The 18,055-nt window shown below is 41.3% G+C and overlaps 1 protein-coding gene across 2 annotated transcripts in view; it reads right to left on the bottom strand.

Annotated features, from left to right (window-relative positions):
* Positions 1-18,055, bottom strand: part of LOC140528719 (uncharacterized) — a 93,619-nt gene that overhangs the window by 50,526 nt on the left and 25,038 nt on the right. The window contains exon 3 of one of the 2 annotated variants that reach the window (XM_072646812.1): positions 4,910-4,961. The exons of the other annotated variant lie outside the window; for it this stretch is intronic. Within the exon in view, the coding sequence (XP_072502913.1) occupies positions 4,910-4,961 (52 nt within the window). The remainder of the gene's footprint in view (positions 1-4,909; positions 4,962-18,055) is intronic. 2 annotated transcript variants of the gene reach the window in all.

An 18,055-nucleotide genomic window follows, 5' to 3' on the forward strand; every position in this document is an offset into this window, starting at 1 on the left:
CCATATGGGGCCCTGGGAACCTCTGGGGACTACCGGAAACAGCAAGAAAGGCAGGTCAGTCACTAAGCCATGTGCAAATGAGAGAGAAGGAAGGTGGGGGGTTAACAGGGAAGGAACTGCACCAGCTGTCTCCAAAGGAACATTAATTAAGGGGGCTGAGCTTGATCATTTGCCTAGCATTACAAGTAAATATCCTCCAAAGAGCCCAGACACTCTCTCAGCAGCCTTTTCTTCTCATTGGCTTGTGGACTGGTGAAGGGAAGCAACGTGGACAGAAGAATGGCTGCCATTTACACATCATGTCAAGATTTACAGAGAGCTTTGCAAATATTATCTCATTTGATCTTCCCAACAATCCTATGTTATTTTTATCCTCATTTTACAGATGAGAAAACTGAGGCAGGCAGAGGTCAAATGACTTGCCCTAGGTCACACAACAAGTAAGCCTCTGAAGCCAGATTTGAACTCCAGCCTTCCTAATCCATCATTCTAACCGCTGAATCACCTGCTTGATTGGTTTTAAATCTCCTGCCTGAACCCCTTTCTACCTTAGGGAATAAGGAAGAACAAAGTTCAGGGAAGGAAGGTCCTATTTCAACAGAGCCTACACTGCTCAGATTTAGGTAAGACTTTCCCAGTTCTAAATTTAACCCAAAGCATAGAATCTACAGCTCTGAGTTTATATAAAGGTTCGATCTTGAAGGACTCTCAAGAATTATTGTGACCAATCTCCCCACCTAGGGTATAACCTGGAAACATCTGAATTTTGGTTATTTTTGCCCCAAATTTTGGTTATTTTCATTTCCCTGGGAGATCATTCAATTGAATAAAATATATATAAAGAATCTACTATGTGCAAGGCACTGGGGATGCAAAACTAAGCAGTCTTTGATCTCAAGGATCTTGTATCCTCTTCTGGGAGAGGGGGGAGAGAGGGAATACATGTAAACAAATAATAACCAAGCATATATCAAGTAATTTTAAGAAGGAAAGAATAAAGAGCAGCTAGGTGGCACAGTGGCTAGAGCATAGGGCCTGGAGTCAGGAAGACTCATCTTCCTGAGTTCACATCTGGCCTCAGACACTTACTAGCTGTGTGACCCTGGGCAAGTCATTTAACTACCCTATTTGTCTTACTTTCCTCATCCGTAAAATGAGCTGAAAAAGAAAGTGGCAAACCACTCTGGTATCTCTGCCAAGAAAACCCCAAATGGAGTCATGAAGAGTCAGACATGACTGAAACTACTGAACAAAAAAAAGTCAGGAAGGAAAGAACACTAATCATTTTTCAGGAAAGACCTAAGTTAGGAGTTAACACTTGATCTATACTTTAAAGCAAGCTAGGGATTATATAAAGCAAACATTTTAGATGAGGGATGGAATCATTATCAGAATATAGTTTAAAATGTCACGGTCTCTACAGAAAAGGTAAAAGGACTTTCAGTTACCATGCAAGCACTCAGGCTAACAATACATCAACAATAATCAAATAAAGGATGGGCTTTATTTAAGTTGGCAAAAGTCTTAAATGGAAAGGACTCACATCTGAGCCCATCAACAGTCAAAACAATTCTCCTTCCCTCTCTAGTAAACATCTACCTTCCAAGGAAGGAAACAAGTATTAAGCACCCACTAGGCATGTGTCCAGGTCATCCAACCAGTGTATGTCACCTTGAAACCAGGTTCTTCTTGACTCCAAGTCCATTTTTCTTCTTAGTAGGCTTCTCTTATCATTACATTTTATGAATATTATCTCATCTGATCCTTATAACAATCCTGGGAGGTAGGTGTTATTAATGATCCCCATTTTACAGTTGAGGAAATTAATGAAGACAGAGGTTAAGTGACTTGCTCAGAGTCACACAGCAAGTAAGTGTCTGAGGCTGACTTTGGACTCAGGTTTTCCTTACTCCAGCATCCTATCCACTGAGTCACCTGCCTCTGGGTTCCTATATTGTCACCTTCAGACTTACAGTTCTAGAATGACTAAGATTCCCTCACCTAATAGCAGAAAGTACTCAGGGTAGCTAGAATCAAGGTACCCCTTCCAGCGAAGCCCACCTTCACCAACACTTCCTACCCTGGTTAAGGCCCAGGTAAAATCCCTTCCCTGTCATCTGTACCAGAATCAAAGAATTTGGGAGTTAGAAGGGAATCACAGCAGACACCTAGGCCAACCCATATACCCACATCCACATCCACACACACACACACACACACACATACACACACACACACGCCCATATCATTAAAATATGCCAAAAAGAAGTTGTCCAATGTCTTCTTGGAGACCTCCAAGAAGAGAGAATCTTGGAGAATCCTGTCATGGCAAGTTATTCTATTTTTGGACATTTCTAATTGTTAAATTATCATTTTATTTTTTATTTTTTCCCAATATCAAGACTAAAACTGGCATCTTTGCAACTTCTACCCATTGCTCCAGTTCCTCCTTCAGAGAGTCAAAAACAACAAAATGAATCCCTGCTCCACGTGATAGCCCTTCAGGTACTTGAAGGCAGCTTTCATATCTCCCTTGAGTCTCCTACTTGCCCAACTTAACATGCTTAGTTAATGTAACTGATCTTCCCATAACATGGGCTCAAGGCCTTTCCCCAACCTAGTTGCCCTCCTCTGAACACTCTCCAGCTGTGTAATGACCTTTTTGAAATGTGGAGTTCAGAACTGAACACAATACTCCAGGTGAATTCTGACTAAGGCAGAGTACAGTGAGGCTATTCCTGGAAGTAACGCTCCTCTTAATGCAGCCCCATATGAATAAGCTTTTATTCACTGCCATGTCATACTGCTGGCTCATATTAAGCTTGCAATTCATGAAAAAAAACCCCACCAGACCTTTCTCAGAACAACTGCTGGATTCTTCACCATTTGATACTTGTAAAATTGATTTCTTGTACCCAAGTGCAAGGCTTTACATTCATCTCTTCTGAATTTCATCTAAGTAAATTCCATCCAATGAACTGACCTGTTAAGATCCTTTTGGATCCTGACTATAATCCACTGTGTTATCTCTTCCAGTTTTGTGGCATTTTCAGATTTGCTGAGCTCATCATCTATTCCTTTATCGAAGTCACTGACATTTTAAACAGTACAGGGTCAAGTGCAGATCCCTGGGGTATACCCCTAGAAACCATTAACAGCTTATCTTTGAGTCCAGCCTTCCAAATGGTTCTCATTGACCTGATTGCATTATCATCTAATCCATAACTCTCCATTTTCTCCACAAAATTGGTAGTTCATCAAAAGCTTTGTTAAAATCTAGGCAAAGTAGCCCTAGCCTGCTCTCATGTACTAATGAGATCTGTCACCAGTCAGGTTCTTCAGCATGATGGAGCCTCACTGCCCCTTGGCTCTGGCTCCAGCTTGGTCCAGGAACTCGTCCCTCTTCCTCTTCCCTGCAGGAGCCCTGATCCAAAAGTCCCTCCTCTTTTTCATTGCCCTCTCTCTCTGCCACCACTACTCCACAGCTGCCTGGCTCAAATTCCTAGAGGTCCCCAGCCTGGCCCTGCAGCTCTGAGATGTTCTTCTGCTCCTTCTCTCTGCTGCCTGCCATCTCTAGAGCCATCTGGTTCCCTCCTTTCCTGGGGCCACATGGTTACCGGATACATACGCTTCCCTGGAGGGACTATAGATCTACGACGACTTCCTTCAGAGAACTGGCTTCTCTCTGACTGCCATAGCTCTGGGTTTTTCCATCAGTTTTTCTGTTCTTTTTTTGGAAAACTCAAGTCCAGGAATCAAGTGCAAGTGTACGACTAGCCACAACAATCAATCTTTCTCAAAAGTGATTGGTTGATTTTAGAAAAACACAGAAAGATTTGCATGAAATAAAGCAGGGAAATGAGCAGAACCAAGAGAACATTGTATATAGTAAGAGCAATGTTGTTTGAAGAATAACTGTGAACAACTAAGCTATTTTGAGTATTATAAATATTCAAATACTATAAAGGATCTATGAAGGAAGAGATGCTACCTACCTCCGGAGAAAGAATTGATAAATAGAAGTATGTATAGTATGGTTTTATGTTTGTATGTATGTGAGAGTGTGTGTGTGTGTGTGTGTGTGTGTGTGTGTGTGTGAGAGAGAGAGAGAGAGACAGAGACAGAGACAGAGAGACAGAGACAGAGAGAGAGACAGAGAGAGAGATGACAGCCTTCTCTAGCGCAGGATGGAGAGGGAGGGAGACAGTTCAGAATTTAAAATTAAATTAAATTAAAACTGAATTAACTTAAAATGTTTTTAAAAACTGATACTGCCAGCAGGATGGTATGGAAGACTAGGGTTCCAAACTTAGTTTAACTACTTCCTCCTTATGTAGTGATTTAACCTCTCTGGAACTCAGCTTCCTCAGCTATAAAATGACAAGAATCTCTTCATGATCTCTAAGGTCCCTTCCAGCTCTTCACTGAAGATCTTATGTTTATACCTTGTACAGGAAGACATTTTCCAGGTCAGAACAAAGCCTCATCTTTTAACCTTGTTAAACTTGATCAGGCTCCTCCTTGGCACACTCTCCATATTTTTCCACCCATAAAATGGGGATTAATAATACCTACCTGAGAATCAAATGACATAATGTAAGTAAATTGCTTTATAAACCTTAAAATCCTACATGGCAGCTATCATTATTGTAGCTTGTGTTACAAGGGTTGGGAGACATTGGAATGCATTATCCAAGGAGATCCCAGAATGTTCTTTTCTGGAAATTCATTTATTAAATACCTACTCTGTGCAAAGACCAAAAAATGCACTCTTCCTGCCCTCAGAAAGCTTATAATCTCCTGAGATGGATATACTTTGTCCACAAGGAAGTGTTAAGGTAGAGTATGATAGGGCAAAAAAAGTGAGAAGACAAAATGCTCTTGGAAAATCTGAGGAAACCACTCTTACCTAGAGAGAATCCATGAAGGTTTCCTGGAGCAGGCAAAACCTGAGCCGAACCCTAGAGGAAGAGAGGCAAAAAAAAATAAAATAAAATAAGTAGTGAATTCTAAACAATGAGATGTAGAGGGCGGGGAAAGAGAGGACTACACAAAGGCAGAGTCAACTACCTAGAAGTTTTCAGGTATTTTTCCTGTCAGCAGTAAGATGGGGGGGGGGGGGGGAGGAGAGGGAGAGAGAATGACACCTCAGTCCCCTTTAGCCTAATGATTCAGCACCCTCCTGTGGATGGTACAGTATAAAGGGGATGTGTTAAAAACAGAATCCCATCAGGGACCCCCCTCCTCAAAATCTGAACAGGCCACCTGCTTGTTTACAGACATAGCTTAAGTGTGTTCTCACTGGAAGTGATGAGCTCGTTATGACTGCCAAGAGAATGCTTCAGCCACCCCTACTGGGTCAGACGTCATTTTCACCAAGAAAGTGTTCAAATTCAAGAAATGCCCTTTCTTGTCATATCATCCTTTCTCCCTGGACCAAAGGATTCTTGATTTGGAAGAGAGAGAGATGCTAGGAAAGAAGGAAATCTATTTTGTCACTGACCTAGCATTTCATCTAGATAGAATACAGTCAATTATTCTTCCAGGTTTTAGCCAACTCCATCCGACACAGCAGGGGCTGTGACAGAGCACATTGAGAAAAGGATACAAGATTGGGGGAGAGGACTAGGTGGGTGTTGAGAGGCTGACATTTTGATTGTAAGTGAATAACATGCAAATTAGAAGTAAAAACAAAGTAGCAGATTAGCATAGATTATTTTTATTCACCCACTCATACCATACACTTTGTTTCTGGATCATAACCCTGCCCATAATGAACAAATAAATAATAGAGTTGATTCTGGAAAGAAGAAATGAAAGTGAGCCTTAGGTTCTAGATCAACATTCTTGATCTTTGGTATTAGCTGGGTGAAATCTGTGGACCTCTTCTCAGAATGTGGTTAAATGCATAAAAATAAAATACTTAAGATTACAAAAGAAAACAATTATATTTGGATAATTATTGAAATAAAAAAACACAAAACACAAGTTCACAGACCCCAGGTTAATAAGCCTTGTTCTAGAATGTACTGAGACCCTTTGTATCACAAGGGGAAAAGGTGGAGGGGGGGAGAAGAAAGGACAAAACTAACAAAACTAGGCAAGAAGTCGGAAGGTTGGAACGCTGAGATTCCACCCTCCTGGGAATGAGTCCTGAGTCCCTGGGAAAGAGATGGAGATGAAAGGGAGGCGCAGCTGGGGGAAAGCAGGCCATGAGAACAGAGCCCCAATTGTTCCCTAGGACAGGCTCTGCAATCCACCAGGAGAACCCAGCCGGCAGTGCGGCTTTTGTGTTTTAATGTAATTAAGGGCCCAGTGAGGGGCAAACTGTTGGGAATCCTTTAACTCCATGTCATTAGGACTGAGCATTACAGCAGAGAAGCTCCGAGCTTTAACTTAGGCCTGTGAAGGGGGTTTGAGAGCAGCTTATCCTACTCTGAAAGGTAGAGAGAACTGGCGAGAAAGAATGCCCTCCTTCTGGGGGAGGTTGATGGGAAAGGGAAACACCCCTTCTTCCCCCCAAGGAGGCATTTCCCTGATGCCCTGCCAGCTGCCCTGTGACCCTCTATAACACTCCTGCTAACTGTCAAGGAGAAGGGTTGCTGAGGCAGCAAGGATATGGAGCAAGAGAGACATAGTTAATTAGGGAGGAAAAAAATGCTGCTCCTCATTCCTCCCATCCTCCCACCCCGCCCTCCCCTTAGCCCTGTAGGTTTGTGTTCCTATGTTCAGTAGTGCTACCAAGTCCCTCACTTCCTCACCCCTTAAGCCAAAAGCAACAAGGAAGCATGGAGAATTATAATTAACAAGTGCAACTCAGACTCCTGAGGGCCACGGAACGTTCCCCCACCAGGAGCCAGAGGCCCTTCAGGGGGGTCTGTTCTTAGTCATTCAAAAGAAATTAGTCTGATGAGCACCTGCAGTTCTAAAGCCATCCACCTCCTCCTGTAATATAGGAGTCTAAAATCAGAGGGCTGTCCACCCCCTCTCAATGGTACATAAGAAAGTGAAGGTCCAAAGGAAAATTAACTTGTTTAAGGTGATGTGGATAGTAACTGGAAGAGGGCGGTGGGGGTGGGGAAGATAGGTGGTCTGAGTTTTGCCAGGACAGAAGGGAGCAATGGCAATGTGAGTCCTTGGCACCATGCCACTGGAGAGATCAGCCTGACCTGCTTTTGCTTTTCAGAGGATGGCCAGCCCAGTTCTCTCTCCCTGAGAGAAAGGTTCAATATGGGTCAATACCCAAAGCCCTGGGCAAGGATTTCTCGCGGCTCTTTGATAAAGTAATATTGTTTCCCTTTTGTCCACCTTAAGGCATTTTGCTTTAAATACTGTCCAAGATTTCCATTCAGATCTTGGTTATCTTAATATAGTATCATTCCCCACTCCTCCTTTGTTCTAATACAGGGGGGACTTCAATTCTTTTGTCCTTTTGGTAGTCTGAAGAAGCTTACGAATCCCTTCTCAGAATGATGATTTTAAAAGCACAAAATAAAATACATAGAATTACAAAGGAAAACAATTATCTTGAAATAAATAAAATTATCAAAATGTGTTTTAAAAACAAGTTCACGAATCCCAAGTTAAGAATACTGTCCTTGCCAGGGCCAACCCATCTACTTATGCCCTTAATCTCACCCCCTCTTGCCAAGTTTACCCTTCCAATCATAAACTGCCCCCCAAGGTTGCTCATCCAATCATAGACCTCCGATCTTTAAGGCGGCTAGGCAGCATAGTGGATTAGAGGGATAGGCTTAGAATCAAGATGACCTGAGTTCATATTCTCCCTCTGACAGTGCCTCTATGTGTGATGCTGGCAAACTATTTTCCCTCTCCAATCCTCAATTTTTTCATCTGTAAAATGGGGATGATAATAGTATCTCCTGTGCACCTCAGTTTCCTCATTTATAAAATGCAGATCATTAGCACCTACCTCACAGGTTGTTGTGAGATCAAATGAGATCAACATATCTTACACAGCACTTTGCGAACCTCATATAAATGCCAGCTACTCCCTTACAGGGATGTTGTGAAGATCAAATGAGATAATATGTGTAAAGAACTAAATCCTAAAGTTCTATGTAAATCCTAGCAGATATTGTTTAATTTCAGTTTATCCAATGGCTCTTTCTTTTCCACCTATAAGCATGTCCAGATCTTCCAAATCTTGAAAAACAAACAACAAAAACCTTTTACTTGACCCTGTTGTCCCCTCAAAGCTTTCATCTAATATCTCTTTTCCCTTTCCTTCATAGACACTGTTACTGAAGAAAAAAAATCTGTATCATCCAGAGAAAGAACTGATAGAGTCTGAATGTAGATCAAAGAATACTATTTTCACTTTGTGTGTGTGTGTCTGTGTGTGTCTGTGTGTGTGGTTTTATTCCCATGGTCTGTATCTTCTTTCACAACATGACTAATATGGAAACGTTTTACATGATTGCATATACATAACCTATATCAAATTGCTTACTGTCTTAGGGAGGGGGGAGGTGAGGGAGAGAGTGAGAAAATTTGGAACTCAAAACTTTTGAAAAATGAATGTTTTTTTAAATTAATTAATTTTTAGTTTGCAACATTCACTTCCATAAGATTCCACTCTCCCTCCCTCCTTCCCAAGACTGTGTGCAATCTGATATAGCCTCTACATATGCCTTCATATTAAACATATTTTCACATTAGTTATGTTGTAAAGAAGAATTAGAACCAATGGGAGGAACTACAAAAAAAGAAGAAAAAACAAAGAGAGAGAGAGAGAGAGGGAGAGGGAGAGGGAGAGCAAATAGTATGCTTCAATCTGCATTCAGACTTCATAGTTCTTTTTCTGGATGTGGATAGCATCTTGGAAAATGGGTGTTTAAAAAATGTCTTTCCATGTAATGTGAAAAAATAAAATATTTCAAAAAATAAAGATCAACAAGATCATAAAAGCATCTGTATCTGTTGCTTCCTGATCAGCTTCTGATCCCACCATCCAAATGAAACGGTGCTCTCCAAGGTCATAAACAGCCTCTTCATTGCTAAACCTAAATGGCCTAGTCTCAAAAGTCCTTCTGACCTCTCTTCAATATTTGGCACAGAAAATCATGCCTTCTTTTAGATCCTCTCTGTTCCCTGGGTTTTGGTGACATTGATCTCTCCTAATTTTCCTACCTGGCTACTACTTCTTAGTCTCTTTTGCTAGATTATCGTCTCTGTCCTGTCCCTATGCCTCAGCATATCCCAAGAGCACTGTTCTGGGGCTCTGGGTAATCTCACCAACTCCCATAAGTTTAATGACCACCTCTATGGAGATGATTCCCATATCCACATATCCAGCCCTCATCTCTCTCTTGGGCTCCAGTCCTATATTATGATTAACTGCTAGAGATCTCTGCTCAGATGGATATTCATAGTCATCTCAAATTCAGAACATCCAAACAAATCTCATTCTATTTTCCCGTAAACCCACCTTTCTTCTTAACTCTTATACCTCCACCCTGTAATCCAGGTTCCTAAATTCAGTCATCATCCTCAACTTTCCATTCTGAATCACCTTCCCACAACCAATCGGTTGCTGATCTTGTTCTCTCACATCAATCCTTTCTTTCCACTCTTTCTATAATCACACTAGTCCAATCCTTCATCAGCTCTTACCTAGATTATTTCAATAGCCTCTTAATAAACCTCCCTGCCTCAAACCTCTCTCCATTTCCAATCCACATAGATGTCAAAATGATATTCCTAAAACATAATCATGTAACTCCTTTGCTTAAGAAGTTCCAGTGGCTTTCTATAGTCTCCAGGATCAAAGAAAAAAAAAAAGAAAAAAACCCCTCTGTTGGGTTTTTAAACACCTTTACAATCTAGCTCCAGTCTAGATTCCCTAGTTTATTGACCACTGTTCTCCTGCTTACATTCTATGATTCACCCAAACTAGTCTGTGTACTATTCTCCATATGTAACATTCCACCTTCACACACTATACCTTTGTAATAGTTGTCTCCCATGCCTAGAATGCATCCTTTCCTCCCCTCACAGAGATGCTCAAAGCAGCTCAAATGTCACTAAGCACAGGAAGCAAATCCTAATCTTCCTCTCCCTTCCCAAAGTTATTTTGTATAGATTTTCTAAATTTTACTATAATTACTTAATTTATACCATTTTATTTATTGTGTGTTCATCCTTCATTGCCAAAGAAGACCATGCCATCAGAGAAATAATGACATGACTTGCACTTGACTTTGTTTTGAGTGAGGGAGGGCTGTGCAGGCCACCAGCCTCACTTCTTCTCCAGAGACATCTGAATCCAGTGACCAGATATTCAGCAGGATGACTGGAGATGACACAGGATGAGTTAACTCCAAGTTGGAGTTAAGTGAGTTGCCCAAGGTCACACAGCTAGTGAGTGTCAAATGTCTGAGGTGAGATTTGAACTCAAGTCCTCCTGACTCCTGCACTAGTGCTCTATCCACTGCACCACCTAGCTGTCCCTTATTTATTGAACATGTTGCTTCTCCATCTCTCTACCCCACCTCCCATTATTAGATGGTAAGCACCTAGTAGGCATAGACTTTTTTTTAAAAGTGCATTATATAAGATGCTATTCCTGAGTATACTTTATTATGAGCATTAAACATGTGAGCTCAGGATAAAAGTTTTTCCATAAATGCCACATTTAACCAGTTTCTCCCATGTGTTCATTCTTTAAATATAAATATCTGAACACTAAAGTTTTTCCTAAATATCTTCTAATTTCTCTAGTGCAAATTTTCATTGAGCAGAGAGGTCTATTCTCTATTAGATGCCTTGATCACAAAGACTGCATTTATATGATTTCTTCCATGTTTATTATCCGAGGTCTATTGAAATGTAAGGACTGCCTCTCACATAATCACTGCTCATATAATGTTCTCTTCTCAGTGCACTTTCTAAGGGACAGGTGGCAAAGGGTTCATTTTCATCTTTTTAATAACTTCAGCACCTAACACAGTGCCTGAATGTTGTAGGCACTTAATAATGGTACTGTCTAGTTGGTTGGTTGTTGTCCTTCATCTTCGAAGAGGACCAAAATAACATCACCATAGTAAAGTGAAATTTCAATGTGTCCGACTGTGGCTGATCAGACCAATGCAAGCTCGGAATGCTCTACCACAGGTTGGGTACAAATAGCCTGTGTGAATATTTGAGGTGGATATCCCAAATTTGTGCATCCTATGTTTACTTTGTGCTGTCTCAATTCTGCTTTGCTCAAAGAGCACAGCACCTTTTCTTATGTGGGCACACCACGCTGAGTGGTCCTGTGTCAGTGTCTCCCATGTTGCATAGTCAAATCCAAAGTTCTTGAGAGAGACCTTGAGAGTCTCTTTGTATTGTTTCTTCTGGCCCCCATGTGATCGCCTGCCCCATGCAAGTTCTCCACAAAGTAGTCTTTTTGGTAAGCGTACATTTTGCATTTGAACAATGTGGCCAGCTCTTCGGAGTTGGGCTCTTTGAAGCATAGTTTGAATACTTGGCAGTTCAGCTCAAGCAAGGACTTCAGTGCCTGGTACCTTATCATGCCAGGTGATCCTCAGAATCTTCCTAAGACAGTTCAAATGGAAGCTATTCAGTTTCCTGGCATGGCGTTGGTAGACTGTCCATGTTTCACAAGCATATAACAATGAGGTCAGCACAACAGCTCTGTAGACCTTCAGTTTGGTAGTCAGTCTAATACCTCTTCTCTCCCAAACCTTTCTTCAGAGCTTCCCAAACACTGAGCTAACTCTAGTAATGCATGCATCAACTTCATTGTCAATGTGTACACCCCTGAAAAGTACACTACCAAGGTAAGTGAACTTATCCACAGCATTCAAAACTTCTCCATTTGTTGTAACTGATGGTTCCATGAATGGATGGTGTGGTGGTGGCTGATGGAGCACCTGTGTTTTTTTAGTGTTAATTATTAGGCCAAAATTAGCACAGGCAGCAGAGAATTGATCCATACTTTGTCGTATCTCAGCTTCAGAGGCTGCATTGAGTGCACAATCATCTGCAAACAGAAAATCATGCACCAACACTCCCTCCACTTTGGTCTTGGCTTGTAACCTTTTCAAATTGAAGAACTTACCATCAGTATGGTAGTTGATCTTGATACCATGTTCATCCTCATTGAAAGCATTTGTCGACATGGCTGAAAACATCATGCCAAAAATCATGGGAGCAAGCACACAGCCGTGTTTCACTCCATTGGTGACTGGGAAGGCACGAGAGCTTTGTCCATTATCCAGAAACCCATTATCCAGAAACGTACAATATTGATAAACTTCTCTGGGCAACCAAGTTTTGGCATAATTTTCCATAAGCCCTCATGACTAACAGTGTCAAAGGCCTTGGTCAGAACTACAAACGTTATGTACAGACCTCTGTTCTGCTCCTGGCATTTCTCCTGGAGTTATCAGTCAGCAAACACCATATCGCCTGTTCCTTGGACCTTTCTAAAGCCACACTGGCTCTCAGGTGTATGACCTTCTTTCAGGTGAAGGACTCTAGCAAGAATTTGGCCAGCAATGACCGAGAGAGATCTTTCTGTGATTGTCACGGGAAAATCTATTCCCTTTACCCTTATAGAGATGGACAATGGAGGCATCCTTGAATTCCTGGGGGATAACCTCCTCTTGCCATATAACCCAGAAAATTTCAGTCAGCTTTTGCATGAGCAATGGTCCCCCTACCTTGTAAATCTCAGCTGGAATAGAATCAGCACCAGGTGTTTTGCCACATGAAAGGAGCCTAATGGCCCTCAAAACCTCTTCTTCAGTTGGAAGTTGGAAGTACTGTCTAGTAGGTACCTAATAAATGCTTGTTGAATGTTGAACAGCAAAGTGCTAGACCTGTAATCCAGGAACCTGTGTGGGGATTCCAGCTCTACCAACAATTACTTGTGTGACTAGTCATGTTACTTCTTCTTCAATGTCTGTTGCTTGTATTTGTATCCATCACTTAGGCACAGTGACTTGACTTCCCATCCCTTCACTTCCATTTCTCTCTCTCTACCAAATGAAAGGGTTAGATGTTCTCTAAGGTCCCTTCTCACTCTAACCATCAATGGATCTAGGTAAACCAGAAGTCAGATCAAACTACCAAAACGTAACAGGAAATAATGGTAGCTGTCACAGACCAATTGGATTTTTAGGATCAATGTTGATCCAATAACAAGAGTCTACATCTATCTAGCATTTTCAAAAGCTGATGGCAATGAATATAAGGAATAAGGACATTCAAATAATGTTCTCAACCATTCTCTCTCTCCTCCCATCCCCACCTCAAGCCCAGTCATGTAGTAACCTAACTGTATCAAAACAAACCAAGATAAGTGAGACCTCTGAAATTATCTTGGACCTTATAATTGATCATTATGATAGCTGACATTTATATAATGTTTTAAGGGTAGCAAAGTGCTCCTTATCAGCCCCTGACAACAACTTCTGGAGGTCAATGCTGTAATATAAATTCCTTCATTTTACAGGGAAGGAAATAGAAACTGAGATTAAGTGACTTGTTCAAGGTCACAATCAATAAGAATTTGAGCCAGAATCCAAACATAGGTCTTCTTGAATGCAAGTCCCACACCCTGAAAGAGGGCAAAAAAATAAGAAAGATAGATCTAAGGACAGTTTCACCATATTCAGGGCTGGCTGTGAGGCAAGTCAAAAGCTGACAAGAGTCAACTTGTGGGAAGCATCTGAAAGGTACTGATCTCCAACCACAAGCTAAGGCCCTCAGGAGTAGTATCTCTCCAAAGAACAGAGTGAGCTGTGAATTTAATTTGTCCCTTGGGTCCCAGGGTCCTGGCAAGACTTGAGAAGAGGAAAACATTTCAGAATGGTTTGCAGATGTCCAAAGAGAAAATAAGAGAATTGTGTCCATCAGAATATGCCTGGCTTGAGGGGGTGTTTTCAAGAACTTATAGGCAAAGATTGCTCTCTCCCAATACTACTCCTTTATATATCCAGAATGCTTTTGCATTTGCAATGCATTTTTTAAAAAATTCCCCCAAAGGTCTCAGAAGGAAAAATATTCTATGGGATAAACCCTACAATCCCATATTTACAAAGGATCTTTCAGAGCTCATGATTGTCCAGTCATGTCCAATTCTTTGTGACAGCTTTTGGGGTTTTCTTGGCAAAGATACTAAGTGGTTTGTAATTTCCTTCTCTAGCTCATTTTACAGATGAGGAAACTGAGGCAAATAGCACTAATTGACTTGTCCAGGGTCAAACAGCTAGTAAGTATCTGAGATAAGATTCTAAATCAAGTCTTCCTGACTCCAGACCCAGTGCTCTATCCACTGTATCACCTGACTGTACCCACAGAAGTCAGAGTTGAAATCATAGATTTAGAGCTGGAAGTGAGCTTAGAAATAATGTCCAAACTCCTCACCTTAGAGATCAGTAAACTGAGACACAGGGAGGGTAAGTGACCTATCCAGGGTCACGCAGCCCAGAAGTATCTGATTAAGGCCTCTTGACTTCAAAGAACAATATCCTATCCACTACACAAGTCATTCCATATATCACTTTGCCTCTGAAAAAGACTGCAGTCCATCTGATGGAGAGGGAGATTCCAGTCTCCATCAGGTCACTGGTTCTCTTCTCTTGACAATCAAAACATTCTTCTTTCCTTCTAATCTCAGAGATGGCATTCACCTGTGAAAGGAGCTAAGGGCTCTGGGATCAGAGGACCCAGGTTTAAATACAGCCTTCAATACTTATTACCTGTATCATGTGATCTTAGGCAAGCCCCTTAACCTCTCTGGGCCTCAGTTTCCTCATCTGTAAAATGAGGAGGTCTCTGAGATCCCTTTCATTTCTGGATCTATGATCCCCTGATCTCGCTATGACCACATGAGCTAGAGACGCTGGCTCTCCCATTAATTAGAGGGACAACTCTGGGAGGGCCCTTTTTCCTTTTTTCCTCTACATAAAAGGAATATAACAGGATAAGCGAACTGAGAAGCTGTTAATTCCAACAAGACGAAGAGCTACCTAGTTCTTCTTTCTTGTCTGTCTCTGGAGCCAGAAGATAAATGGGAAAGTTATTTCATTAGCAGTGTTTTTCACATATTCAGAGATGCTGGGAGATTTTGCTGGACAAGACAAATGAGGAGAAAACCCAAGAGAGGAGTAGAATTGATTAAGTTAGATGGTGACTCTTGTCACTAGACCCCTGCTTCAATAATTCAACAAACATTTATTAAGTGACTTTGGAGGGCAAAGGCACTGTGTTGGGAGCTGGGGATACAAAGAGATAGGAAACAAACCCTGCTCTTAATCAATCATCCAATAAGTATTTATTAAGAGTCTACAAAGTACCTGGCACTGTGCTAGATGGTAGGGATACGAAGACAAGAGGGAAGCAGTCCCTGCTCTCTGGTAGGTGACAAAAATGATGGACTTGAACTCACAAGACCCGGGCTTGAGTTCTGATGACACTTACTAGCTGTATGATCTTGGCTATGTTGTTTAGCTTCTCTGGGACTCAGATGCTTCATGAATAAAACATGGATAATAATATCTGCATACCTATATCATAGGGCAGGCATGCAGTATGTTCTTTGTAAATCTTAAAGCACCCTAGAAATAACAGAAGTCATGATCTATTGGTAAGGGAGCAGGAAGAGCACAAATATAGGATTATTGATTTAGAGCTGATAAGTCAGTCATCATCAAACATTCATTGAGCACCTACTCTATACCATACACTGTGCTAGGTGCTGTGGATGCAAAAAAAAAAAAAGTCAGAACAGTCCCTACTCTCAAGGGGGAGACATCATGGAAACAGCTACTTCCACACTAGACATATACAGGATAAATTAAGGATAGTCTCAGAGGGACAGAACTAAGATTAAGGAGGACTTTGTACCTTAGGAAAATATAAACTGTCTTGAGTATAAAAATGGCACTTAATAATTGCTTATTGAACATGGAATGAGTGGGAGGTAAAGAAATGGGAAACTTGGGAGAGAACATTTTCACAGTGGGAGATGGGGGTGGGCGTTGCAGTCAGAGAGGATTCAGGGAGGATTTGGCCCTTGATTTGAGCCTGTAACAAAGAGAAAGATTTCAACAGATGGAGAAGGAGAGAAGAGCCCATTCTGGGTGGGGATGGGGAGAGAAGAGAAGGATTGGGGAGAAAAGGCACAAAGATGCAACAGGTTGGTAACATCTGGCCTAGGAAAAGATGCCCTACAAATTTCAGAAAAACCTGGAAAGACTTGCATGAACTGATGCTGAGTGAAATGAGCAGAACCAGGAGAACACTGTACACAGTGACAGCAACATTGCATGGTGACTGACTTTGATAGGCTTAACTCTTCTCAGAAATGCAAGGATCTAAGACAACTCCAAAACACTAATGATGGAAAATTCTGTTCACATCCAGAAAAAGAATGATGGAGTGTCAATGTAGATCAAAGCACAATATTTTCTCTTTCTTTTGTTGTTTTTTGTTTTTTCTTTCTCGTGGTTTTTCCCCTTTTGTTCTGATTCTTCTTTCACAACATGACTAATGTGGAAATATGTTTAATATGATCATATATATATAGCCTCTATCAGACTGCATGCCATCTTGGGGAGAGGAGAGGAGAGGGAAGGAGGAAAATTTGGAACTCAAAATCTTATAAAAGCAAATAATGAAAACTAAAAATTAATTAAGAAAAAAAGAAAAGATGCCCTATCTGCTCCAAGTGACCCAACCAGGGGCCTAGATCAAAAAGACAAGTCTGTATCTCAGGGAATTCTCATAAAACTCTGAAGCTACTTCTGATCCCCAAGAAGCAGCAAAGTTACAACTTCTGACCTCCTGAAGCCTGCTTTGTACACATCAGTCCTTGTATTTGTGTCATTCTTTCCTACTTCTCTTTACCAAATCATGTCCCTCCTTTCCCCCAAAACTACTCAAAATTAATCTTAAAGATGCCCCAGTATAATATATGGCAAAGACTGTGATTTTTCTCTCTGTACCCTTAGCAGAGTACCTTGCATGCAGCAGACACTTAATAAGTGTTTGTTAACGTCTTCCTGATCCACTTATTCCAGGTTCCTCTCACCATTTAGGTACCGAAACTCCTTATAGCCTAGAGTTACTAGGGTATAGAGAAATGTACTTTTGAACTTTCGCATGGACTTTTAATATATTTTGTCCGTATATATCTACCTGTTCTATTCCTTTTTCTCCTTTCCCCAAATAGACAATACACTTCTAAAGGGAGGGACCATAGCTTTTCTTTCTTTGGTATCTTCCCTCTCCCCATGGTGCCTAATTATTTCACTCTGTGGCACAGTGGACACACAATTAATATTTCATGACCAACAAAACCAAAATATTTGAAAGTTAATGAATCTCCCTATTCTCACAGAATACAGCCAGAATATGCTATGGCATCACTTTAAATAGGTTTAGGGGCCAGAGAAAAAGTCTCTCCACAGAAAACTGAGCACCATAAGATAAGGAAGAATTTACATCCCTTCTAATTTCAATTAGGAAGGCCCAGAGGTATACCAGCCACCTGATTTTGTTGCCAGCGTTTGAGCTCTGAATGGATTCTTATGCCTTCACACCCTCCTTCTGGTGTGAGGAAACTTTCCAATGGGTGGCCAGGGACCTAGCCTATTTATATATACATTTATTTGGGCCTCACACCTTCTAGCTCCCAGGGGGGATAGGACAGGGAAGGAGATGGTGTCATCTCTGGAACCTCCAGTCTAATCAGCAGTGTCTACTAGTTCCCTCAACCTTACAATGACAAAATAAATAAACCCATTCCCAGAAATCGGCTCCTTTAAGTATTCCTCTTTGGCTGGGATCCTGTCCCAACCCACCCTAGGCTCTGGGGATCCTAAGAAGCTTCTGACAACCTGGTGGAGAGACCTGGCCAACATTAACAAATGTGAGTCAGGGCTACTCAAGTCCTTTCTCTTTCTTCCCATGCCTAAGCTCACACAGAGCTCTCCTGTAGACAAGATTTATCCTTCACAGTTGATTCCTCAGTTCTCAAACACAGGCTGAATAAAAGATTTAACATTGGGTCAATTGC

Source organism: Notamacropus eugenii, chromosome 2 (assembly GCF_028372415.1).
Source record: "Notamacropus eugenii isolate mMacEug1 chromosome 2, mMacEug1.pri_v2, whole genome shotgun sequence".
NCBI lineage: Eukaryota > Metazoa > Chordata > Mammalia > Diprotodontia > Macropodidae > Notamacropus > Notamacropus eugenii.